Raw genomic sequence first — 25,888 nt, forward strand, 5'->3', positions numbered from 1 at the left:
CGGCACGGCGGTGGCCGGCAGGCGTGGGCGTCAATGCTGGCCGGGATGCGGGCACGTCCGGGTGCGGCTGAGCGAGGCCTGTTGAGGGTGGCGGGCGGGGCGGTGAGGGGGCATGGTGGCGGCGTCCCAATGCCTGCCGGCCGGCAGGGCCCGTGGGGCTGGTCAGAGTTGGGCTGGACGAGTTCCGCACGGTAGACACAAACACCACAGGACAACCCCACACCTGAACAGAAACATCTACCTCCAACACATAATGCATCACCCACAACACACACACACCACGATGACAAAGAAACAGATAGACACCACACATAATCAACACACCACAACACAACACCGTACCAATTCCCCAGGATTCATGGTTTGACAAGTGGAAATTGTGCTATAATGTGTTCAAGATCATCAGCACATAGAGAAAGAGGATAAAGTACTCTCAGTAAGCAAGAAGACATAATAAGAATAATTAAGAATATAATAGCAGAAAAATATTAGTTGTCGATACCGCCTTTCCAAAGCAGATCAAAGCGGTACAAAATTGGGGGAAAATGTTATACATTTTCCATCATCTTACACTACAATTATCCATACAGTTGCTCCTGGTTTAGAAATTAATTCGTTCCCGCGGCTATTTCGTAACACGAATAATAAACCTTAGTAAACATGAATTGCCAAGAGGCGCTAATGGAAAAAAATGTCTCGGCTCTGCAGCGGCTCCATTGCAATCCTACGCCCGAGGCTTTTTTCGTAAACCCTGTAAAAAAATCCTTCGTAAGCCGAAAACAAGAAAATCCCTATGGGATTTTGTCGCGACACGTAAAAAATCGTTTAAGCTGGGTAATTACGTTATCACCGCCCTCTCCGCATCGGGTACCACTGTACCAAATTTAAAATCACAAATGACGTTCTAAAACATCATATAAACACAGTTTAAAATCTCACAATCCGCCAGTGTTTTTCAGGTTCTTTAAACATCTTGAGGTGCACACTCCCATTCGGGTAAACTTTTCTCTACTAATAGACTGTCCAGGAGGGTATGCTTAGGCAGACAGATAGGGTTTTTCACCGCCTTCTTGAAGCACAACCAGGAAGAAACTGAGTCAATCAACTTCTCTTCTAAGGAGCTTTATTCCAGCACTACACCACGGAGCTGTAGCCTGTAACTGCTCATTGGTGGTTCCAGACACTCTCACCCTGTGAGTTCTCAAGTAAGTTAATTGCCTGTCCCCCGGTCTTGATTCCTGAGAGTTGGCGTCGGACCAGATTAGCGTAAGGACGAGGTGTCCCTCAAGTAAATCAGGCCCAATGCCATATAGGGCTTTATAGGTGATTGATCCACACACTTTGTATTGAGCCCGGACTAGGTTGCCATACTTAAGTTCCACTTATCCTGCGTCTGGATTTCATATGAAACTAATAATGGTTTAGATGACGACAGAGAGGGGGGGGGATGTTTTTTTTTTTTTATATCTTTGTAGCACCTTTGAGACTCACTGAACGAAACGTTGCGCCCGCATGAGCTTCCTAGGACTTACGCGTTACCCTTCCGCCATCATGGGAATTGTACGTTTTATTGTGGTCTTGCACCCAGAGCTATTTCTCCAGGCTAGTTATAGTTAAAAGGGTCTCAAAATGGCTATTTCTCGCCGTGTGGTTGCACGCCTAACCATCATTTCTATTTGGCACACAAGCTCCTGGACCCCTGTTCGGAAAGAAACGAATCTTAATCTAGGGGGATTTAACTTAGTCAAAACTTTAGCTTGACGAGGTGGCTCTCAAACCAACACCTGTGCCAGATTGGGTTCCCCCAACAGTGTCTACCAGAGGTCGCCAGCAAGCCCCAAGATAAAGATACGCTAATGCCAATTAGGTCCCACTAAAGGGTAACATTTATTAAAGCACAGGGACAACCACACAAGCAAACAAAAGGAGCGCATACACACACACACAACACACATCCCCTGCTTACAGCAGGGGATGGGTGAGTTCAGGAGATAGGTTTGTTGAACTAGCGTCACCACGCTGGAAAATACTACCTTTAGAAGTCTTCCCGGAAAGTCTGATGACACGACGCTTGGTATGGATAGTGAGTCCGGCGCGGAGCGGGGTGGAAGGGGGAAGAGGGCTGCGGGAGCTAAGAGTAGGAGTCAAACTGGCATGGACATGTTTGCAACCGGAAATAGCAAAGGAGGTCCAAAAACCAGAGTTCTTATAGGGCAGAAACATATCTGGAGGCTAGGGACATCACTTGATAGACAACGGTGTGAATGCCTTGGACTATGTTTAAGCCAACGAGTCACCGTTAATGTGTTGCCCCAATGATTTACCCGTCTGGACACAATTCCAGAGGCGGCCATTCTGAATTGACCTTACCTGACTGTCTGGTTAAGCACCTCTGATTCCACAGATCCGCTCGCCCCAGCACGGTGGCGAGGCCCAAGTCTTATGTTTTCTCTTTGGGTATAGGCAGTGGTCACGATTCTGGGGTGGAGATCTCCCAATACTCTCCTTCGGAATTACCTATTTCCAATTCCATCCTTTTCTTCTTAGGGACTTCTGCTCCGTTGCAAGGTGCTACTGTTGCCGTACGTCGCTCTTCCGCACGCCCTCACTACCACTTTCTTTTGGGTGGAATGGCTCAGGTCCTTTCTGAGGTCAGTCCAAGGGGTATAGCATCAGACTCCGCGCTGGACCAACAATTTTATAAAACCATCTAACTTTGCAAAACCCCTTATGTCACAAATACATATATACTTAAAAGATAGAAGGACTGAAGACTTCTTTGTTTGGTTCAATGGTAAATTTTGAGCGTTGACAAACAAAGTTAGAATTATTTTTTCTCAATGGGGCTGGTCAAACATTGATTTGCCAACGATCCCGCCCTATTATACATTAGCACGGAAACCGTTCGGGGCTTTTGTACTTTCAATATTGCTGTAATATGTCGGGGAGGAATCCGTGGGTTTTGGTCAAAACCTGGCTGGGACTACATCTTCGAGGCTGTTCGGCCAAATGCTGGAAAGGCTCTAAAGTTCCATCAAACAATTCCACAGAAGTATCCCATGTTATTGTTGCATCAAACACAAGCAAGATATTATGGTGCATTTAACCTGTAGAATGCCCCACAGAGCACATATCTCCCAAGCATAGTACACACCTGCCTGTTTCTGTTTGTAAAATTCAAGTATTTACATTTTTTCCTTTTTATATCTTGTACACTAGAAATATTTATAAAGCAGAGTGTATCTATGATGCATAGTCATGGCAGTTTTGATATGTCATGATTCCATCATAAGGAATCCTGATCATTGTTACTTACTGAGGAATTTAGAGATTTTGTACAATAGTGCCAGTGTATCTACAAACAACACCACCCCAGGAAATTGCAAAAGGATGGATGAATAATATCCAGAGCAAAAAACAACCAGCAAAAATCCAAAGAGCACATACCCATCATGACAACTATGTTTTTCTTTGAACAATTGGGAAGCAGGCCCCATCCCAACCTTCCCATCTTGTCATTCTGTTGTGCCAAACAATCGCCTATGAAATATAACATCTTGACTTTTTGCACCAAGTATCTGCAGCAGGATTTAGGAAATGGGAGAGACCAGATGGAAGTTTAATTTTTTTAAACAGGGTCAGAAACCAAAAAGAATATATAGGAACAGTATGAGGACACAATTGTGCACAAATGGTTTTCACACAACGTTGCACACAAACCACTTAGAATCCAACAAGAAAGTGACATGACCAGGAAAGTAAGCATTTTTTTTTTGAAAATATGGAAAGTTCATTTCCATTTAATCATGAATTCACTTTTTTTTTCGAATTGTTGTCGTGTTAAAGCTACTTGTGGTTATATGGATTCTCCCTGTTTTGTGTTTTGTTGCCATGATTTTCATGGTTCTTGGGGGAGTGTTTACTTCCGATGCCACAGAAAAGAAAATAATGCTTGTCTGAATATCAACACGCTCTCTCTCTTCTGTGTTCCTGTTCAAACCAAATGATTCACTCTTACTTTAAGGGATTTTGGACTTCAGTTCCCAGAATCCCAGGCTATGGCCAACTTGGATGGCTTCTGGGAGCTGAAGTCCAAACTCCTTAAAGGGGACAGTTTGGGAATTTTAGGCCAGTGAGAAGAAGCTTCAATTCGGGGGCAGGGGCGGCAAATCTGACCCCAACCTCTCAACTCCAAATTGTGGGGTGTGCCATGCAGATCGTAAAAGTGGAAATCCAGCACTACTAGCTGTATTCTTATGAATAAGGTCCTAGACATGGTTTTCAGGCCCTACGATACACAGGATAGGTGGGCGTGGGGGAAACAAAATCGGCTGTTTGTCAGTCAAAATGCAAAACTAATCGGCCGCATCAGCTATTCAAGATGTGTCATGTGTGGCTTGTGGTGACCTAGTGTGACATATGAGACAAATACGCCCGCTTCGCTTGTTATACACTGCTCAAGCACCTCCTCCGTCTCCTCCCCCCTCCTTCTTTCCCTCTCCTTCCTTCCCTCCTCGCTCTCTTCTCTCCCCTCTTTCCCATCCTTATCACCCCCTCTCGCTTTACTCTATGAAATGCTAACACTATACAATACAATGCATGTAGCTAGTATTTTAACCCCCCTTTTCATTTTGCCTAGTTAATGGTACACATCTTTTGTCACTGTATTGTCAGTTTCTCCCTCAGCAATCTTGGACCCTTCTCTATTAATTCAGCTTCATAATGCAGTCCCACCGCTTATGTGGATTTATTCAGGCCTTGTGCCCAATATGATTGTAGGCAGATAGACCTTGTGGAATTGTATTAAAAAAACTGTCTAACCAATTTCTTGCATTTTCCTTGTAGCTCTAAAACTAATGAACCATCCACCCATCTTCAGTGGAAAACTTTCAAGGAATCCGCAGCTGTTTTTCCTCAGGGGTGGGTTTTCTTGGCCAACTTGCCAGGGCTTGGCCGAAATTTCTTAATTTGGTAGGATGTTGTTATTCGGTTTTATAAGCCTAACAAAAGGATAAAAGAGGGAGAAAGGGTTTCAGCACACAGCAATTATACCAAAGTAAGAGGATCCTGATACTCATTGTCCATTAACATTACAAGTTTTTGAATAAAAACAATGAAATGATTGGGTACAATCCTTGACAAACACAGTAGATACATAAAGAAATGTATTTCAGAAAATCCTTATTTGACTTTAATCCTTATTTGAAGTTACATAATCCATCCCATCTCATTTATAGAACAAGAAAGTTTCTCCTCTAAAATCATTGTTACATTAATAAATTATTTTTAAAAAATCACCATCTGACAGAAGCCACTCATGACTGCTTTGTGTTCATGCTTCCCCATTTGTCCCTTGATTAGTCTCTGAATCCCAACTAATGGTCTCCCATCACCACTTAATGGTCCGTAGCCACTGCAATCTAAAACATTGTTCCCTGTCGATTTGGGACGCAGCTCCCTGATAATCCTCGTTCCATGCAAGCAATTCCAATGCGATGTCGGAGATGGCAAAGTGACTCTGTTTCTGCCTGCTGCAACAGAAAATCACTTGCATTCCCAAATTGCAGGGGAACCGACCCAATCAATTGCAGGGCGCTGATTTGGTAAGTGAGACTGGCATTGAGGGAAAGTCAGGCTGAGATTACTTATATGCTATTTTATACTTTATTCGTTAGGTTAATGAATTTATGCTTTGTTCCATTTGATTTATTTTTATCTTTAGTTTTAGTTCGTTTAGGCTTCAGGCCCCATAAGCCCTGTTCAACAAAATAAAAAAGATTACAGGAACTCAATATGGAGGCCCATTTCTCCTCGCCCGCCTCTAGAACACATCAAGCCATCCAATTGATTTGTGATGAATCATTCCCACATGATATGAAGTACGGACCGCATTCTAAGAACCTGCAGGATCATCCATGGGCTGCCTATTACATGCATGTCTTGACAAACTATTTGCTTCCCTTAAAAGGAGGGGGAAATTGGAGAGAAACATCAGCCTTTAGCTCGTTGTTGTTTAAAAGGCGTTCAAAGCAACTGAGCATCTGCTTTGTTGAAGCTGATTTCCAACCAGACACATCTTGTCCGTGATATTTCAGGACCTACAGAGTACGGATAACATTTTAGAGAGAATTCTTAGTGCTCCAGGGTCAGTAGTCCTTAAGCTTTGCTCTCCATGAGATTGGATTTCACCTCTCAGAATCCTATGACCACAGTTTCATGTGAAGGGGAGACTTCGGAGGAGTCAAAGTCAAAGCATGTGGAGAATCAAATGCAGACAGCACTGATTCTAGGCAAATATACAAAACTGAGAAGGTATAGGTGGACCATTTGTTGAACATCACCCATCTGAACAATATTACATCATTACAGCAGAAGGTTCAGATTAGGGTTTGGTGGATTATGTTTCTGAAGAGCCACTGGACAAGTTTTGGGGACACAAATGAAATGCAATTTGGCTGAACATCATGCTTGCAAGCGTTGTGTATATAACATTAGATACAGGCTTTGACACAGGCTTTGATTGTTTATTTCTTTTATTTATATCCCACTTCATCCAAAGCAAGATACAAGGGCAGTTTATTAATGAGTATTAAATTGACTGAAAAGCGGAAAATGTCTAAGTGAGAGAGCAACCAAGTATGATAGAAAGTCTGGAAAACAAGCCTTAGGTAGGAATGATTATGGCAGGTGATTCCCAAACCTTTTTGACTAGTGGAGCTTTTTCAACTGGCAAATAAATTGGCAAAAATTTCCATTCAGAAGTATGTAATTTCTTGTTTTTATTTTGATTCTAATTATTTGTTTCTTATTTGTTAATTTTGTTAACATTATTATTTTTAATTTTTTCTGGAGCGGGCTGCGAGCACTGGGAAGTGCGGACTGAGCCATAAGGGCTCCTTGGAAAACGAGTTGTGGGAAAGTGATTGAATTGGGAAATTGGATATGTACACTTGGAGAAGACAGGTAGACTAGAAGTGAATGATAAGCATCTTTATAATATCTGAAGGTCATGTAGAAGATGGAAAAGAGATTGTTTTCTTCTTCAGAGGACTAAAAAGACAAACAGTGGATTTAACTTATATGATAAAGGTTTCAACTTAAATAACTTGTTTTACTGTAAGAGCTGTTCATCATGTGAATGGATGCTTGGGGAAAATGGCGGGACTTTAATCTATGGTTTAAACAGAGTTTTGATTCATTTTCAGTGAGCTTTAGTTCATATTTGCATGGCAAGGGGGGCTGAAATAGGACGGCTGTGGACCATCTAATTATATTTCTATTATTGTATATGCAAACTCTTGTATGAAGGCAAAAATAGCAGATGCTGAATGCAAAACCAAAAGGAGTTAACTAACAGGTAGGGTTGCATAAGTCAGGACTCCAAACCAGGGACAAATGTAGGACAAAATTTTCAAATGTAGGGCGCATTTTTTAAAAAGGAGGACACGCGAAAAAGAAACAAAATGGATGGTTTTAAAAAAAAAGTCATATAATTGCAGTGTTGTCTTAGGCATGATCAAAATGGAGGGACATTTGGAGTTATTCCTAGAACAGATGGACATGGATTTTTGTGCAAAATTATTAAAAAGAAGAAGCAAATTTGGCATTGACATGGCTTTTATTAAATGTTATTTTGTTCATAATTTCAGAGGTTATGCCATAACAAACTCTTTGGTTTAACTGAACAGGGTTTCACATTAGATATGATTACTGAATATGTAAGGGTGGTTCAACGATAGCAGGAAAGTGCATGAGATCTGGCCACAACAGGTAATGTCGAATTTCAGCGTGCATTGCAAACCAATTATTACTTGAGAAGTGTGATTAACTGAAATGGGTTCAAGGGACTATGATATGGAATATTTTGTTCAAGGGGTGGTAATGTAAAGCCAATTTGAAAGTGATATGACTCGGATAATTGATACGAATGTGAAATACTTGAGAAGGGACCTGGTAAGGGACGGGCAAGCATCAGATGCAGGGTGGGGAACGCGCACGAAAACAAGCAGGCAGCCAAACCACTCCTCTTTCCGGAATAGCTTGTCGAGTCACTATTGAGCGCAACCGCGCTGGGGCGCTTTGTCTTGGCCTCCGGCCAAAGTGGCAGCGCACATTAACCCATGCTTGCGCACAGGTTGGCCTAGAAAAGGCGGAGGAGTCGGATGGAGAGGAGGAGGATGAGAGGAGGAAGAAGTGAATGGCATGGGCTGCAGAGCAGCGCGAAGCCAAATACAGGGGGGTGAGCGGGAGGTGCAGAGGAGGAGGAGGAGGAGGGAATCCTATCATCGGTGCTGCGGGTGCGGGGCGTCCCGCCTTTGGCTGGAAAACCGGGAACGGGGGACCAGGCCAGGACCGACAAACAACAAAAGCGGGAATGCCCCGCATACAGGGCAGGATATGGCGATCCTACATTACAAGCAATTTAGCAAGGGCCACAGCTGCAATTCCATGGATCTTGTCAAGTTCTGCATCAAAAAAAATGTAACAACTGCTCATTGGTAGAAAACAAAATGCATAGGGCACAAGAGGATTCAGACAACAGTGGCAGAGTAGGCCAAACGATCTATAAACATTTTAAACATTATTATCTTAACATTTAACCCTTTATTTCAAGTTTGCAAAAACTTAATAAGTGGCGAATCCTGTTTATGTCCATTATGCCATGTAAACTGAGTTTTGATTATGTAAAGTTGAATGGCATTCATCATAGTAAACATTTGTACTTCAGGAGACAATAGAGAGTTAGCAATGTCTTGGGACAAATTGTACAAGCAACATAGTGCATGGGTCCTATTAGCACTGCAGTGCAATGGTCCCATGCATAATGGGCCCCCATGTGAATTGGGGCTCCTCAACAGTGCCATGATGTGCAGGTTACCCCAATATATATCAGTTAACTAGAAGGGCTGTATATGTGTGCACAGATGTAGCTAGGCTGATGGTAAAGTTACAAACGATACTCTGAGGGGTGGATTCAGTCCCACACATTTATTCACTATTTGTAGCCAATTTTGATATAATAAAATCTCACTGGATATCCTAGTAAGGAGGACTAACAATAGTTGGAGCTCCTGGTAACTCAATTATATAACATTGGTTGTCTAATAATGTTGGTAGCTGCCACCTTTTTCAAGAGCTGGTGAAATATCTGCCGATTTGGCTTTCTCGAGGATTGGCTGCCGTTTCCTTCTCTTTCTCCTTCGCATCAATTTTGTATGAAGGGCAGGATCATGATAATTTATTCAGGTCCACAGGCACCTTCACCATACATATCAATCTGTAAAAAGAGAATGTTCTATGATTTGCTTGCTAACCAACTATACCTATGTAGTTAGGGGCTGTACAGACGAGCCTAAGGGGTGGTGGGCAGCAGCCTTCCAATATAGCTGATCAGGGCCAAGCTAACTGCACACTGATGCCTGATATAGTCCTTTCCAGGGTGTGGCAAAAAGAGTGAAACAGCCATGGTGGTGCCGCAGCTTTAGGTGTCCTAAGGCTGCATAGTACAGACGGCGCAGCAATGGAGGAGTGCCGTGACGCATTGTGATGCGGCGGAACACGGCATAAAGACTGGACCTGGGGTGGGAAAGAGAAGGGCAGCATCTGTAGAGTGCGTTAAATAACGAAGAAGACAACCAGGAACTTGACGAAGAGTAGGTCTGCACACGAGGTCTTGGTCTATGTAAAACTTAAATGTACAAACTCTTTCTCACATGTTTGAAAGTCTTTCCTCCCATTATATTACTGATCACAATGATTAGATATAGAATTATAATATTATGGAAGTTAATATGAGAATACATTATGACAGGAGAATTTAAAATGTACAATTCACTTCATTAACATGTATCTCAATTCAATTCTTAGTTAAAACAACCCTGCATCTAAATTGATGGATGGCTTCTTGAGGAAGGAGAAGAAGAACTCATGCAAAGACAAGCAGACTTGCAGCTTTCCATTGTATATAAAGGAAATTGAGTACCATGGGGGAGTCTGGAAACAAAATCCAAAGGTGTGAGGGGCCCAGTGTTACTATAATCCTGTCTCTTCAGGTGGGTAGGAGAATGAATGAGTTTCTTGGGGCTCTTTCACAATACATGGTTATAACACTGTGATTAGGTTTTAATTGGCATAGGTTCCATCCTACAGAATCCTGGGGTACGTATATCATTGAGGAGGCACTAGAGATGTTCTGTGACAGAAAAGGAAATTCGAAAACACTCCTCCCATAAACTCAAATCCCAAGGGAGTGCATAGCATGGAACCATGGCAATTCAAGTCAAATAATAGTGCTATAATTATTGTAGTGTGGAAAGGCTTGCTTGGTGGAAATACAATTTCTCTTGTTGTAACAGGGGAAGTTCCCAAATTAATTTAATTTAATTGATTCCAGAAACAACATAACTCACAGAAAACGGTACTTATTGTTAATTGGATAAATTTTGTCAAAAAATTATGCATTCTCTAATTCAAAGAGAAAGCCACAGTGAAATTAGTGCAGCTTACTCATGATGTTTAATAGGACTAAAGCCTTTCCTTGTTTCACGCTTGCTTTCATGTAATAATGAAAGGAGCATTTCTGGGTGAAATGTTTTGTAATGTAATTCCTACAAATTGGGGAATTTCAGTTTTTGTGTTAAGGATTAAATAAAAGGGTTTTGTAGAGCAATAAGAGAGAGCATGTGGCCCTCCAGAGATTATGTTTGGATTGCAACTCCCATCAATCATATCATTAATGCCGATGGTGGTGTGATGAGAGCTGTTTAATCTTTACAACAGCTGGAAGCACCACAGTGCCCACCCCTAGTTGGTAGTGATGAAACGTGGGAGGAATGACTTCTTAATGAACAAGCTATGCGAAACTTAGTCTGTTTGCAGTAAGTTCAAGTGGTAAAATAGTGATCCAACCAGCACTTTTTGGGGTTTTGCAACTGGGAGTGTGATAGTGAGTGTTGAATTGAAATATATGGGTCATAATTTATTCAGCTAGATCTCTATGGTAAGCCAGAGAGCTTTTAATGCACAGTAAAGAAACGTAGAGGATCTGCAGAGTAACAAATTTAGAAAGTTGTAGACAGTGTCTCTCCTTGAGGTTCCTTTCCAGAGAGATTGTATTTCCGGCAATGTAGTTGAGAATGGGCTCGGGAGATCTGCACCAGTTCATCCTATCAATTCTCACCCATGGGCATTGCTGGAAATGGAAAAGCGAGGAAAATCCATCGTGTGGAAGGAGAGGAAAAAATGTGAAAAAATACATTTAGGTTCCTTTGTTATATGTTATCACTTAGTGGAAAACATTTATGATTTCAGCTTTGAAACAGAGTTATTTTGTATACTCTTGTTGAAGGCCCACTTAAAAACTCTCTCTTCTTAAAACACAAAAACATCAATTTGTTGTATTGTAAGTACAGGCACCCACAGACATGACTGATGCGGGTGCAGCATATGTGGCTTCAATACTTATTGCTAAAGCTGCGAGCAATTAAATCAAATAGAGTATATGTGTCCGAGTGGTGGCACACTAGGACTGCAAATGAACAATGCAACCCCATTGTTCTAATGGGGCACAAGCATACGCGGAAATTTTACGTGGGGGAGTCTGCAAGGGATCCCAGTGTAAGGGAAAGAGGCCACCTGTACCAACTGAAACATCTGGATCAGTGTTATGTGACTGTAGGACTGAATCATTGCATTAGCTCTATTAAAACAGAAGTATTTAAAAGCAGAAAGGCTGGTAATAAATCTTTCAATTATAAATAAAAAATGAGGTACTTATAATACACAGGTGATGCATTAGAGGCTGGAGAGAGAAATATTATCCTCCTGTTGATCTGTTTCAAGATATGTATTACAATGTGGAATGGAAAATGGAATTAATTGACCACTGCTAGCACTGATGCACACAAGATACTATTCTTGTGAAGGTGCATAAAGGTTTCACTATGCCAAACAAGAGTGTTAGTAAACAAAAGAGGAATCAATTGGGGTTCAATCAGGTTTTATAAAGATCTACTTTCAACTTTAAGGTATCCTGAGATTCAGGTTCTAACTGAAAACAGTGCTGCTCAGGTGGTTTTATTCAATTTCATTCAAAATATATAATGTACAGTTGTACCTGATCCATGGGAAAATCCAGTTCAAGGTACACTGTTGCAAATAACAAAAAAATGTGGGGACCTCAAGTCCATGTTGATATGGGCAATGAGATGTGTGCATGGCCGAGTGCTGCTCCATTAAAAAAAGAAAAGAAAGGGGGGTTGCTATCCACAGAGTAGCTCAAAGCTGAGATGGCAAGACCCAAAAAGATAACAAGGGCCCAATGTAGAACCCACACATCTTTTTCCAGACAACAGGGACAGGGAAGACATTTCATTCTACGGTCCAGCACTTACTAGATCAGGACCCTCAGGGAATCTGACTGGGTCCAGGGGCACGTGGCTCATGCAGGCAACGTTGCAGAATTTTCAGGTGTGCCAACCACAATAGTTGCAGCAGGATAGATTGGTTTAGACTGAGGCTGTGACCCTAACCCACCCATGCTGGGGGTTGCACCATGAGGGAGGTCATAGTCCATTTCTTTCCCCCGCCAAATAAAAGTACAAGAGGAATTTTCTGGGGTGGGGGTGGGGGGGGATGGAAGGTGGGGATGGAAGGGGTGGAAAATAGTAAATAGTAGAATAAACCCGAGAAAGAAAAAGCGCATTTTTATGTATATTAGGTTACATTTGACGGTTTCAGCTGGCAAAAACTGCATGAGAAAAGACATTGAGTGTCAAGTCATTATTTAAATCTATATTTGGAGAAAGCTCTCTTCCTTTGTAATTATGTAATAAACCATACAACCAAATGCAGGAATAGTCAAGAGATTAGTTTTTGTGGATCTCAGGGCATTTTTGTGGCCATGTTCTAGAAGAATATTCCTTGACGTTTCACCAGCCATCTGTTGGTGGCAATCTTAGAGAATGCTATCCAGAGATGCTGGCGAAAATGTCTGGAATAAACTTTTTAGAACCACGGCCACAGAGCACCCCCCACAAAAAAACTATGGAATGCTCACCATGAAAACATTCGACTTACAGTCAAAGGATACTTTGTTGTTTGCATCTAATTTCATTTCCAATTTATGGGCAACCCTAGAGTGAAAACTAATATTGAGTTTTATGGCAGAATATTTGTCAGGAGAGGGTTGCTTTTGCATTTCTCTGAGGTGGAGAGAGTGTGGCTGCCAAGGTCACCAGTGGGTTTCAGTGGTGAGCAGGGATCAAAACTGCTGTCATACTAGTCATAGTCCACGGCTCAAACACTAAAGCACAGAGTTCTACATTACCTTGTTTCTATATGAGACAGAGATAGTGTGGTGTTGTTTAGAGATTGGGCTATAGATTTTGAAAGATCTGGCTTGAATCCCCAGTCGGCCATGGAAACACCACTGGGTGGAACTGAGCAAGACACACTCCCTCGGTGCCAGAGGGAAGGCAAGGGACAAACACCCTCTGAACAAATTGTTAAGAAAAACCCATGATAAGGTTCACCTTAGGGTCTCCCATAAGCTGGACTGGAAATGATTTGAAGCCATTAAATATAAAACAGGCATATTTGTGCTCAGAACATGACAGTAGCACAGAGAGAAGTATACATGAAGAGTATTGTTTGTTTATATTCACATTGGACCAATGTTTTTTTATGTGGCATGGGCAAGGAATCCCATAAAGGATCCTGCTGCTCCATTACTATAAATACATGTTTGTCTTCAACTGGGATGGGTACAATATAGCAATAGTAGTGCAATTCTTTATGTGTGTGTGATAATCTTAAGGTTGTGTTTTTTTTTTTTACAAAAATCATACAAATAGTTGTGAAATCATATATATTCAATCAATGAAGCAATAACATATTAAACATTCAGAACAGGCATATCACCTTGCCTTATTACTTTTCTAGCTCTCCCTTTGACTGGATATATTGGTTCTTCAAACTAGTCAAACAAAAACAAAAAAAGGACAAAGATTGAAGGATCTCCTAATGTAAAATGCACAATTCCCAAATGTCAGATTTTTATAGTTTTTGAAAACTCAAAACGAAGCTTGGCAGCAAAATGTTGAAAACTCCTGATAGTCGTTATTTCTGTTCATGGTTCATTTATTCTTGAGAAAAAAGGATATAGTCACTGGGAAAGAGAGGTGGAGACAGTTGTAAAAGTGATATGTCACTTGAAAAACCAATCTGAATTGCTAAAACACAAAAAAAACTCCACTAAATTCCTCAAATAAACATTTTCTAGGTAAAAAAAGAGTTTAGCAAAAAATTCACACAAAGAGGTTCAAGTCAAAACTGTTTATATAAATTATTTGTTCTCCTAGTTTTCTCTGGGTTTCTGGGCTATGTGGCACGTTCTGGAAGAATTTATTCTGAGTTTACTTGCAATCTGGGGCTGGCATTCTTCAGTAGGATGGATGATGTAAGTGTGTGAGGTATACTATATATAATTGTGTGACCCTTGGTTGGGAGGGGAAAGGAAGAGTGATTTACATGTTAATCTGTGTGTTGGTCTGTGTTGAATGGCAAGAGTCAGCAGGTGGGGAGAGAGAAGGTGGGAAATGTAATCATTAATTCCATTGTTGCAGGGTAAGGAGGAAACTCTGACCCTGGATGGTGTTAGTAATGCCATTCTAGTGGGAGCACAATATGTCCGGACAATGGATGGAAGGGGCAGAATAGAAAACTCAAAAAGGCAGGCCTAAATGTAAAAATGTAATGCCCCCATCACCACCCTTCCATTTCAATATGGAAAAACGGATGCTAATGTATAGTCAACAAACAGCCGCAATAGAGCAGTATTCCAGAGGGAACTCCCCAAGGAGCAAAATTAGTAAATAAAAAGAAGGCATTGCATGCAAAATCTCAGGCGAAAAAGAGGGGTGTAGGTTGGCTAGCGGCAAAGGGGCGAATATGGAAACAAAACACCCCAAGGACAGATATTTTTGGAACAGGTGAATGAATGGAGTGTAAAATTGCCGGAGGGCGCAGCAGTGTGGAAAGATGTTGTTGAACGGTACTGGGCCAATGTCCGGTTTATTAGCCCTTTGTGTTAGGTACCACAGAGGGTCGATGACAGGGAGAGATAATTGCGGAAGTGCTCCATGCCTAGGAGGACAACACATTCAAGGCTAGAATTGTGAAAAAAAAAACTGGGACACCACCAGTTTGCGACTCACCTCTGCAAAGGGACACACTTCGTGTTGCCAAAAGAAACAGAATGAAGTCTAAACACACCTCCGGATGGTATCAACAACTACTAAACAATGCAACCAAATGGTGTGTACCTGAAACACACAAAGGTCCTCCAACCCTTGCTGCTGCCTCATTGGTGTACTCTACATGTGTATATTAGTGTGTTTCGAGCTGAAGCACGTGAGTAGTGGAATGAAATGTGTAAAAAACCACTCTTTCCACAACTGCAACAAGGATTTTAACCAGTATTACCAATATAAGCCCGGTACCCAAATGATCTTTAAACCGATATGATCTGTGGAAAAGAAATGGAAACCAACCTCAATCCAGCTGCAGCAGCCAGACAGCCACTTAGGGGTTGTTCGGCCTCTTAAATGACTAGTGGAACTAAGTTTAGGTTTCCAGCCATGTTTCCAAGGGGGGGGGGCGATGGGGCCGATTGACCAAAAAGGCATGGTGGGGAAAAAGAAGAGGGTGGAGGATAGCTAGATGGGCTACGTAAACACAATGACAGGCACATGACAAGTGACAGATACAGAACGACAGAGTATGACAAGGAACCAATTAACAAACATATCACGTACAGTCACCGGCACCGATTTAAAATACATCTAACAGTCAAGTCCCACGCCTCGGAGGGGGCTCGTCCGGTGGGGCGAAGCGGGAAAGTGTGGCGGGAGCACAGGGAGGACAGAAGTGGTTTGATATGTCATGATTCCATCCTAAGGAATCCTGATCATTGTACTATACTGAGGAATTTAGAGTATTTTTGCTACGAAGTGCCAGTGTATCTACCAACACACCACCCCAGGAAACCTTGCAAAAGAATGGGATGAGTATATCCAGAGGCAATAACAACCAGCAAAATCCAAAGAACTACATCAGGGCAACTCATGTTAGGCACCATTGCACAAATGGTTTTCACACAACGCTGCACACAAACCACTTAGAATCCAACAAGAAAGTGACATGACCCAGGAAATAAGCATTTTTGGGAAAATATTGGAAAGTCATTTCCATTTAATTCATGAATTCACTTTTTTTGCACAATTGCAGTAGTGTGAAAGCTACTTGTGGTTTATTCATGGGATCTCCCTGTTTTTGTGTTTGTTGCCAGATTTCCCATGGTTCTTTGGGGTGAGTTTACTTCCCGTGCCACAGAATAAGCAAAATAATGCTTGTCTGAATCCCAACACGCTCCTCTCTCTCTGTGTTTCCTGCTTCCCAAACTATCTCCTTTAAGGGATTTTGGACTTCAGTTCCCAGAATCCCAGGCTATTGGCCAACATGGCTGAGGCTTCTGGGAGCTGAAGTCCAAACTCCCTTAAAAGGGACAGTTTGGGAATCACTTCAGCCTTCCCTCCAAGCTAGAGCTCTTAAAGAAACAGCTGCTGAAGGCGAAGGCAGGGACAGAGCAAACAAGATAGAGAAAAGGTTGAGTTCCCCTTGCTCTTTCCTGTGTATGTCTGTCCGTCTTCAGCCTTCCACCATAGCCAGGGCTCTTAAAGAAACAGCTGCTGAGGGAAGCCAGGGATCCACACACAGAGATTTGTTGCAATCTACGTGTGAAAATCATTTGCACATCTGATCACTTTTTCAGGATGCACGCACTTTTATCATTATAAGGATGGAGGCACATTTGGTCCCATTGTGTGAAAACTAATCACACATTTGTGCACAAGTGCAAATTGATCTCAGATTCTGCATGGGATAACAGCGCTTTGCATGTGAAAATCATTTGCGCAATTATAGGTTAATAACGGCTTCTCACCATTTTAAACTTCCAATTTTTCCCTATGTGATAAATTCCTAAGTCTCACTGCTTTACCGTATACCAGGGGATAGGTGGATCCCACATCATTGTCACAGTAGCTTCTCCAAACAGAAATGAGTAGGAGAGAAGAAAGAGAAATCACTGGTCCATGCATTTCTTTATTTAGCTTCTTAAAGGACTAGTGTAATATTCCCCTCACCACAAGCTAGTCCCACTGCAAAACTGGATCTGACAGTTCATCTCCATGCACAAAAGCCAGTTTCCTATGTATTTGTGCACTAACCATTGTTAAAACTGGACCTGCAACTTCATTTCCATACACAAAGGACTTGTAATTTGTATTGATATCCTCACATACCAATGGTAATGTCTGTATCTGGCTTCCACTCCACCAAATGCATCTGAGGCAGTAGACTGAAGTCTGCAAAAGCTCATGCTGCCAATTTCTTTCTTTCAGTTAGTCTCAAAGGTGCAACAAGATCTCTCTATGTACTGACATTTGCTGAGCATGACATTAAATCAAGTGGGTTAATCCAGAAATCAGAATTGGTACATACTTATAGACAGTGAAAATGGAACACTTCATCATGTAGTTTGTTAATACAGTACCTGAAGTTGAGGAAACTTTGCAAGAATATCAGCTTTTATCTCCTCTGTGGCTAAAATTGCTTCCAGCAGCTGTATGTCTGCCAAACTGAGGCAATTTCCAACAAGAAACTCTTGTCCATGCTGTTTCAGAGCCTAGAAAATAAGTTACACACACACAGTATATTGCTTTGTATATTGCTTTCAGATCACAATGTGTGTGAAAATCTTCGCCACGATTGCACAACTTTCCTGGGAAAACGCCTTTTTAATCCACTGATTTCCCCCGTGTGATAGCCTCCTATGGCCATAAAATTATTGGTCAGCATTGCAATAGGCTTAATGTTTTGTGTCAAGGTGCTTGATCTCATTGCTCTTGACTGAGACTTGTGGAACCAACAGTCATTTGAAGAGAAAAGCCAAGCAACCGCAGTTCTGGAAATGCTGTGGAGGTTATAAGTGGGAGGATAAAAACTAGGTGTCTGAATGAAATAGAGTTAGCTAGGGCAGTCAGGGACAGGGTGAAGATCTGAAGGGGATTTGGGGAGCCGTGAATGAGGAAAGAATTTAGGGAGGTCATGTTTAACCTTACTGGTATATAATAAATTTTTGCTTGTTTTATTTTGTACCACTGTGCCTGGCAGTTTACTTTTAAGAAGTAAAAGAGAGGACTGGTCACTCTTCCACAATGAAGCCACTCATCCAGTTTAGTGGTCACCTTGAGGTCCAAGTACCAAATCCAGGGACAAATCTTAAGGGTAAAAGGGCAGGAGTACAGGAGCCCCAGGATTGGAACTAGAGGGCTAGATTGGAAAGGGATTCCATCACAGTAATCTTATGAATTAAAGGGATAGGGCTGAATAAATGCAAACCATCACTTCAAGACCACCATTTATGGGGTGCTTGGGGAGATACAGGGGCAAAGCAAGACAAAACATATTTTAAGAATTGGGACATGAGGACTTGGGGGAAATCTGTGCGTCACAAAAATACCTATGGGGTCATATGTGGCCCACAGGCCACACTTTGCCTTTTGATCTATTGCCTCTTTCTCCAACTGCTCAGTCAGTACAACAAATGTCAACACTATGGAAAACAAAGCTACAGTCCTGTGCATAAACACAGCCCAATGACTGAATGGAAAATGAAAAAAGTTGGACAAACTATGACAGGGAAATGGCTGGGATAGCACAGAATGGTATATTGATTTTTGAATGGAATGCCCTCCCAGCATTGGTGGGAAGATCAAGATAATATCCTGTTTTACTCTGTTTTAGGAGTCATAGGGGGCAGAGCTCTGTTGCCATTCTGGCAGACTGTAGCACTTCTAAAAAAATACAGTCCAAAAGTCACTTCCAGTTTCCATTTAACAGATTTTGGGGGTTTTGGTAAGTAATCCACAATTCTTGGAGGCTTTCATAAGTGGAAATTCACTCATTTTGAATGAATCCCCCCCCCCCATTTTCAGAATTTAGAAGACTGGGGAATTTGAGGTGCAGTGGAGACGTGGGGGTTGGAAAAAAAGTTTAACACCTGCACATGATCCATAGGTCATACTTTCGCTATCCTTGTTATATTATATTATATTATATTATATTATATTATATATATTGCCCCCTCACCATTCCCTTCTCCTTTTGTGTCGTGTCTTTTAGATTGTAAGCCTGAGGGCAGGGAACCATCTATTATCCCCTCTGTTGCAAGCTGCCTGCCTGGATTCCCAGTGATTGGGCGGCATATAAATAAATCCTATTATTATTATTATTATTATTATTATATTACAAGAGAGTTTCAGAATTCTGTAAAATCCTTAAAGAGATAGTAAAAAAATTATTTCCTGCTTCTTCAAAAGAATATGTAGCTGACAGCAATAAATCTTTTGTGACATTATACCTTTTCGTAGACTGGAAAGAACCTGGTTGTGGCCTTCTCAGCGATTGATGCAGCCTGCTTCTCCTTTTGCTCAGGTGGGCAGAAGGGATACATCAGAATCAATCCAAATAAGTCCATCGTCCCTTCCACAAACATGTCAATTCTGTGTGGATAAGGAGAGAATATGTCACCTTTTAAAGTGCAACTCATTAAGATTTATCTCCTTAATAGGTAAATTTAAATGCTAAATTCTGTGTATAAATTCTGCTTAACTGAAATTAGCCCTTGAACAGCAAGAGGAAAGCATGAAGCTCAATATATATTCCCTGTTCTTTCCTTGCTATGGCTTTTAAAAAGTTGTTTATGCTAAATCGCCAGCTTTTAGTGTGAACCTTTGGTTTCTCATTCACTGACTTTTCCAATATTTAGTGTAAACAGTGGTTTGCCATCTGTTTAACTGAGACAAATCCACTGACAAGTGAATTTGAATCACAGATAGCACCCAAAATGCAGTCATGTTCAGAGATCTGAAGTAATGTTATCTCTGTAGTGCATTAATTTTAAATCCTAAAGTAATAACTAGTAGCTCTTTTGGAGAGTGGGATAGTATGTAATGGTTAGTCACTACTTCAAAAATGTTCCTCTTTAAGTTCACTTGGGAAGCTCTAAAGCTGTTTTTGTATTTTAATTTTTTTACATAAGTTAATTAAAAAAATTAACCAAACAACAACAAAGAACACAGGTACTTCCTCTAATAACAGGCAACATTACCAAATAACATTTAAAAAGCAATGAGTAATGGGCAATACATTGCATTTAAAAGTAAAATTTTAAGACTGTTTCTAGCAAACAGAACTCTGGCAGATGGTGGGCTTGGCATCAACACATGACATCTTTGGAAAACTATGGTTGACTTTCAAAATGCCCTAATGATATACTTGTAAAAAGAATATTACACAGCAGTGTAAGTTGGCAGCATGAAATCATAGGATGTGAATAGGATGAGCAATAATATTCATATCCAGAGAACAGGAATGTTAGGATTATTTTGAATGAGAGCTCTGTGTCTTAGATTTTAAAATTAATGTAACAATGGGCTGTACAGACAGGCCAAAATAAAGCTGCTTCGGGTCACTTTGGAGGTATGCTGTTTAAATTATGCATGCGTCCTAAGGGGCCAGAAGCCACGCCAAAGCCACGCTCCAGTCCTAAGGACTGGAGTGTAGCTTTGGTGCAGCTTCTGTTCTCTTATGATGCATGTGTCATTTAAACAGCTTACCTCCAAAGAGACCCGAAACAGCTTTATTTTGGCCTGTCTGTACGGGCCCAATATTGATAGTTAGAAATCTGGTGAATTCGTTTGTTGCCATTAATGTTGGGCGGCTGAAATGCAGTTAATGCATTTATTCAATATTTTCATTATTTAAAAAAACACATTGGTTTTACAGAGAGTGGTATGTTTGATTATTAAGGTACACTCAGTTTTGTTCCTCACTCCTTCATAGGTGCTCTTTCTATAGCTTTTAATACCCTTCTTCAACCTGGGGCTTTCCTGATGTGTTAGACTGGAAACCCTGATGGCTATGAATGGTAGGATTTATAAAATGATATCTGCCTTAAAACATGGGATCTCACAACCTGTTCAGTTAGGTTTTCAGTGATTTATATTCCCCCCCCCCCCCTCAGCCAGCTTCAGATACTGGGCATTATTTTGTATGGATTGGAAAAGATGAGTAAGGAACGATCCAGTACTGTGCTCTTTCTTTCAGGTTCTTCCCATGGAGGTTGTATTTCCCTGCAATGTAGTTGAGAATTGCTCTGGTCTGGACCAGCTTCATTCCGTCGATCTCCACTAATGGCAGTTGGCCAAATAGCAAGCACCCATCTTTAGAAAAAGAGAACATGAAGTTATTGATGTGTCATATCAATGTAATACTTTTTTTTTTGCATTGAAAGAAACTCTTGACAGTGAGAGCTGTTCAGTAATAAACTTGGTGTTCTTGAGGAAATCACTGGTTGTAGAAGTAACAACACCTCGTTTATTTGATGAGAATAAGGGTTAATAACACAAATAGAGTAAAACAATACGAACATGGAAAGTGTCACAGTAATAATTTTTAATAAAGAAAGAATATTTGAAAATGGTCAAAAACATGTTTTGAGTACACTTGTCCCTCCTTATTCGCTAGGGTTAGGGGAACAAGACCCCGTGAATATGGAAAAACCGCAAATAACAAAAACACCATGTTTTTACCTGAGAGGACACCTCTCTAGGAATCTCTAGGTCCTCAGTGCAACTCTGTGGTCAATGTCCAACATACACTGACCATAGAATGGCACTGGAGTAGCTACAAATGCCTAGTAGAGTATTCTCTCTAGGAATCTCTAGGTCTTTCAATGCAACTTTTAGTTAAAGTTGACCACAGAGTTGCAATGAAGGACCTAGACAGTCCTAGAGAGAACATATTAATAAATCCGTGAATAATCAAATCCACAAATATCAAAGTTGCAAATATGGAGGGATGACTGTATTAGGAAACAGCGACAAGGAGGATCCTGGACAGACAAAAACTTTTTTGGTTCAGGAGTTATTCTGTGCAAAACACAAGCATGATAGATTTGCAATTAAAACAGCATTTTCTGTGCAGTAAACAGCTTTTCTGTGCATAAAATTTTCCCCACAAAAATATTATTTTCTTTACAGAAAAATCTGGTCCCTGCATTGAAAATGTTGCTACTGGGGACATCCCATGCAAAATCTGCACAGGATCAATTTACATTGAATTTATTTATTTATTTATTTGAACAGAGAATAGTATTTCTAGAATAGTTTCAGTCCATGTATTCAGGACACAGTTGTGAAATAAGCAGCTCAAAATGTATTTTCACAGCAAAATTAATTTTAAAATTTTCAGAAAGTTCAGCCATATGCTAATTTATAAATAATTAACTGTGGCGGGACAATGCCACATTTCCTTAATTGCAGAGTTGGAAAGGGCCCTATGGGCCATCAGATCCAACCCCCTGCTCAATGCAAAATCTCCATCTTGGCTAGCATCCCCAGCAGGTAGCTGTCCAGCCTCTTTCTGAAGATGTCCAGAGAAGGAGACTCACCACCACCTTAGATTCCTGGCCTATCCTTGATTAATATGAAAAAGCTTGTTCATGTGTTGTTCCTCTTTTTAAATAGAAGTAAAATCATGGTTTATTATTGGCTTATGAATACTGTCTGAATTGTACAAACCAGGATTAGGGAGCTGGGGATCATGAACAAAACCCTCCTGATTAATTCTATGCATTCATGTGAAAGGATGAATGGAACAGGAGTGAACACCCAGTGTCCACCAGTGCAACACATTGTTTGTTTACAATAAGAGAAGATAAGCTAGGAATTTTGCCTCATTGTTATGTGTGAATAACATGACCAAGATGTTGATAAGATCTAAGCTCAGTATATGACTGACTGAGTTCTATTATCTTTCCTTTTCCCAGATGTTTTTTTCTCTAACAATTACAAAACAATAACCACAATTATTCCACTGAAGCAATCCTTGAAGTCAATGGCAGATGAAATGGGAGGTCTCCTCCCTTACTTTTGCTGCTTAGCCTTTTACTCTCTCTGGTTCTCTGACTTGCATGTATCAGAAATTCCTTCATGGGCATTGGAAATACACAGGCCAGCACCAGGTGTAGAGTTGCAGCAATATTTTAAAAAAGTAATAAAATATGTGGCACATTTGGTGGTTGGTCCCAAGCTTTATAAGGAGTTTATCAGACAAGGGAAATTGGAAGTATAATCCAATAGCAATCTGAACGCAATCATGGGGTTTAACGTTATTGCGTGATAGACTACTACACGCAATTTCGGGCAATGGCATGTTATTTTCGGGCAATGGGAAGCCAGTTCGAATGCAATTTGCGTAAATTCACTGAACTTATGTGAAGTGGCCCCACTTTCTTTTCATTCGAAATTAAGAGAAATTCCTCACGTGTGATAAAGTCTCTGTTGGGGGAAGGGATTAGGTTGTCCCTCTCTCTGTAGTACTTTTACAAACAGGTTGTTGTTGTTGTTTAAATTCAGGCAAGCATCTGGCATGTGAACTGGGTTAAGCTTGACGGTAACAGTTGTTTTGGTTTATTGATGTGCTTTCAATCTGGTTTAATGTTTAATCATATTTCCTTTTTAATTTGAACCTTATTCTTCTCAGTTGACTTGAGTGCCCCTTTTGGCAAAAGGACAGAAAATGTAGTGAAATTAAACTTAAATAAATACATAAATAGTCTCCCACCAGTTTTGCAGCATTCCTCAAAACAACCACACCTTTTAATCTGGACAAATTCATACAAGTTCAGGTTGCTCCAATAACAAAAGGCTGGGATCATCCTATAATCCTCTACCCAAATCTTATGCCAATTAAAACAGACTGAAGTAAAACTGTTGCTCAGCACATTAGGTACTGGTGGTGCACTTTGCAAAATGTTTAAAGTATATTGCCATGACAGCTGCATTTGGAATATGATATTGTGCTTTGTGACTTGTGTCTAAACAAGGAGTAACAAAGTCAAGGCCCTTAAGATGTTATTGGTCTACAAATCCCAGTGTTCCTCCCCACTGGCTATGTTGAGTAGGGGTTTCTGGGAGCTTCAATAACAACGAAAAGACCACAAATTGTTCAACGACAGAGACATTAGAATAGGACTGCTCCTAAGAGGCATAAATCCCTGACAGATTAGGCTATTGGTGGCTGGCAGTGCTGTGCACTTCAAAATTATGAGTCAAAATTGGACCACTCAGACCTTTATGTAGTTGAGCCACATCCAGAAATCGTGTATTCCAAAACTCTTATTAAAGTCATTTACAAAGTGGGTTGCTGCCCATTCTTGCAGCAGTTTAACCCAGAAGTAGCCAAAGTAGTTAGACCAATGCCATACCTGAAGTAAACCAGACTAACATTTGAACTTTACTTCTAACATTTCCAGCAAAGCAGCAGACTAGGTAGGACTGGTTGTGGGGCACTGTTGCTGCTCCCATGACCCTCTCCCCTCCACACTTCTGCTGCCTCAGTTGCTGCTTCATTCTGCCTGGACATAGGGTGAGTCCTAGGGCCTTTTCACAATATAGGAATCCCACTCAGAAGATTGATTGACAGAATAACTGATTTTAACTGTATGATACAGTGAAGATAAACGTTTTTTTCCAAACTGGTCTAAAGAAGCATGACTTCTAACTGTGTATCTACTTGGCTTTTGCTATTTTGTTCAATGATTCTATTTTTTGTTTTAACGGGCTGTGTATCATACTTTGTTGGATCTGCCTTAGGTCTCTTCCAAACAGTTTTGAAAAGCAGAGCAGTTGGTTAAGGTGATCCTGTGGTTTGAAGGGTAAATTTTCTCCTCTCTAATTTTTTTTAAATTTAAAGTTATAGTGCTGTAGAGCAAAATGCCATTTCATTGATCCAATTACACATTAAAGCATACTAATGCTTAAAAAGAGAGAGAGAGAGAGAGAGAGAGAGAGAAAAGCAAAACATAACTTTTTTGTTTCAGTATATCTCAGAATTGAAAGGAAACCCACCAAAGAGTGGGAATAAAATGTTACAGCTGTTGCTGGGAATTGCCAGAAAGTAGGAATAACAGAAACATCATTTAGATATTTTTAAAACCCTGAGCACTACAGCAATAAACACCACAACCTCCCAACCTTTCTGCCACATTTGGAGAAGCCAAAGACTATGTCAGAGCTTACCATTTATTAGTTTTTCATATTGTTCTCTTGATTCCACAAATGATTCTTCACACTGGAAAAAGAGAGAATAATACATTATTTGTGGTTGTACTTAATAGTTTAATGAACATGCTTTATGTTGCATAAGTTTACTGTATGGGTCTGACGTAAACACATCATTAAGCACATGACTTGTGAGTTGGGAAATCTGTGGTTCAAACCTGAGAACAAGTAAAAGCATGTATTTCATGACCAATATCTTTGCTAATACATTGTGATGACCTATGGTTACAGTACAAGCAATTAAAACTTGAACTTGATCTCCTAACTAGAACTCAGTGTTATTTGATTTTTTTTCTTTAATAAAGAAGGAAGGAACAGACCTCAACTCCGGCTGAGGCTAACAACCACCGTATACATTCCATCCGTCCTCTGCCATTAAGGTAGGTGAGTTTGGGTTTCTCAGACATATCTCGAAGTTGATGGTTACCTGATGAATATAGCAATGAGGGGACATGAATGTAATAACCATCAATCATTTAAAATAACAGAATGTATACTATTTTGCAGATTTTAATTTTATCTTGTAGGGGAAAAAATGACTAAATCAAGTAATATTCCAGTATATAAAAAAATGGAGGATATGGAAGAGAGAGCAAACATCATATATGGATGGAAAGTTTGCACATTCTTCTGGTTAC

At 40.6% G+C, this 25,888-nt stretch overlaps 1 protein-coding gene across 1 annotated transcript in view; it reads right to left on the minus strand.

Moving 5' to 3' along the window:
* Window positions 1–25,888, minus strand: part of LOC121925379 (glutathione S-transferase-like) — a 33,359-nt gene that overhangs the window by 954 nt on the left and 6,517 nt on the right. Inside the window, exons 3-8 of the mRNA XM_042457460.1 lie at window positions 25,571–25,677; window positions 25,209–25,260; window positions 21,215–21,347; window positions 19,484–19,625; window positions 17,610–17,746; window positions 17,052–17,103 (exon numbers count right to left, since the gene is read on the minus strand). Coding sequence (XP_042313394.1) covers window positions 17,052–17,103; window positions 17,610–17,746; window positions 19,484–19,625; window positions 21,215–21,347; window positions 25,209–25,260; window positions 25,571–25,677 — 623 coding nt within the window. The remainder of the gene's footprint in view (window positions 1–17,051; window positions 17,104–17,609; window positions 17,747–19,483; window positions 19,626–21,214; window positions 21,348–25,208; window positions 25,261–25,570; window positions 25,678–25,888) is intronic.

This window comes from Sceloporus undulatus, chromosome 1 (genome assembly GCF_019175285.1).
Source record: "Sceloporus undulatus isolate JIND9_A2432 ecotype Alabama chromosome 1, SceUnd_v1.1, whole genome shotgun sequence".
Lineage (NCBI taxonomy): Eukaryota > Metazoa > Chordata > Lepidosauria > Squamata > Phrynosomatidae > Sceloporus > Sceloporus undulatus.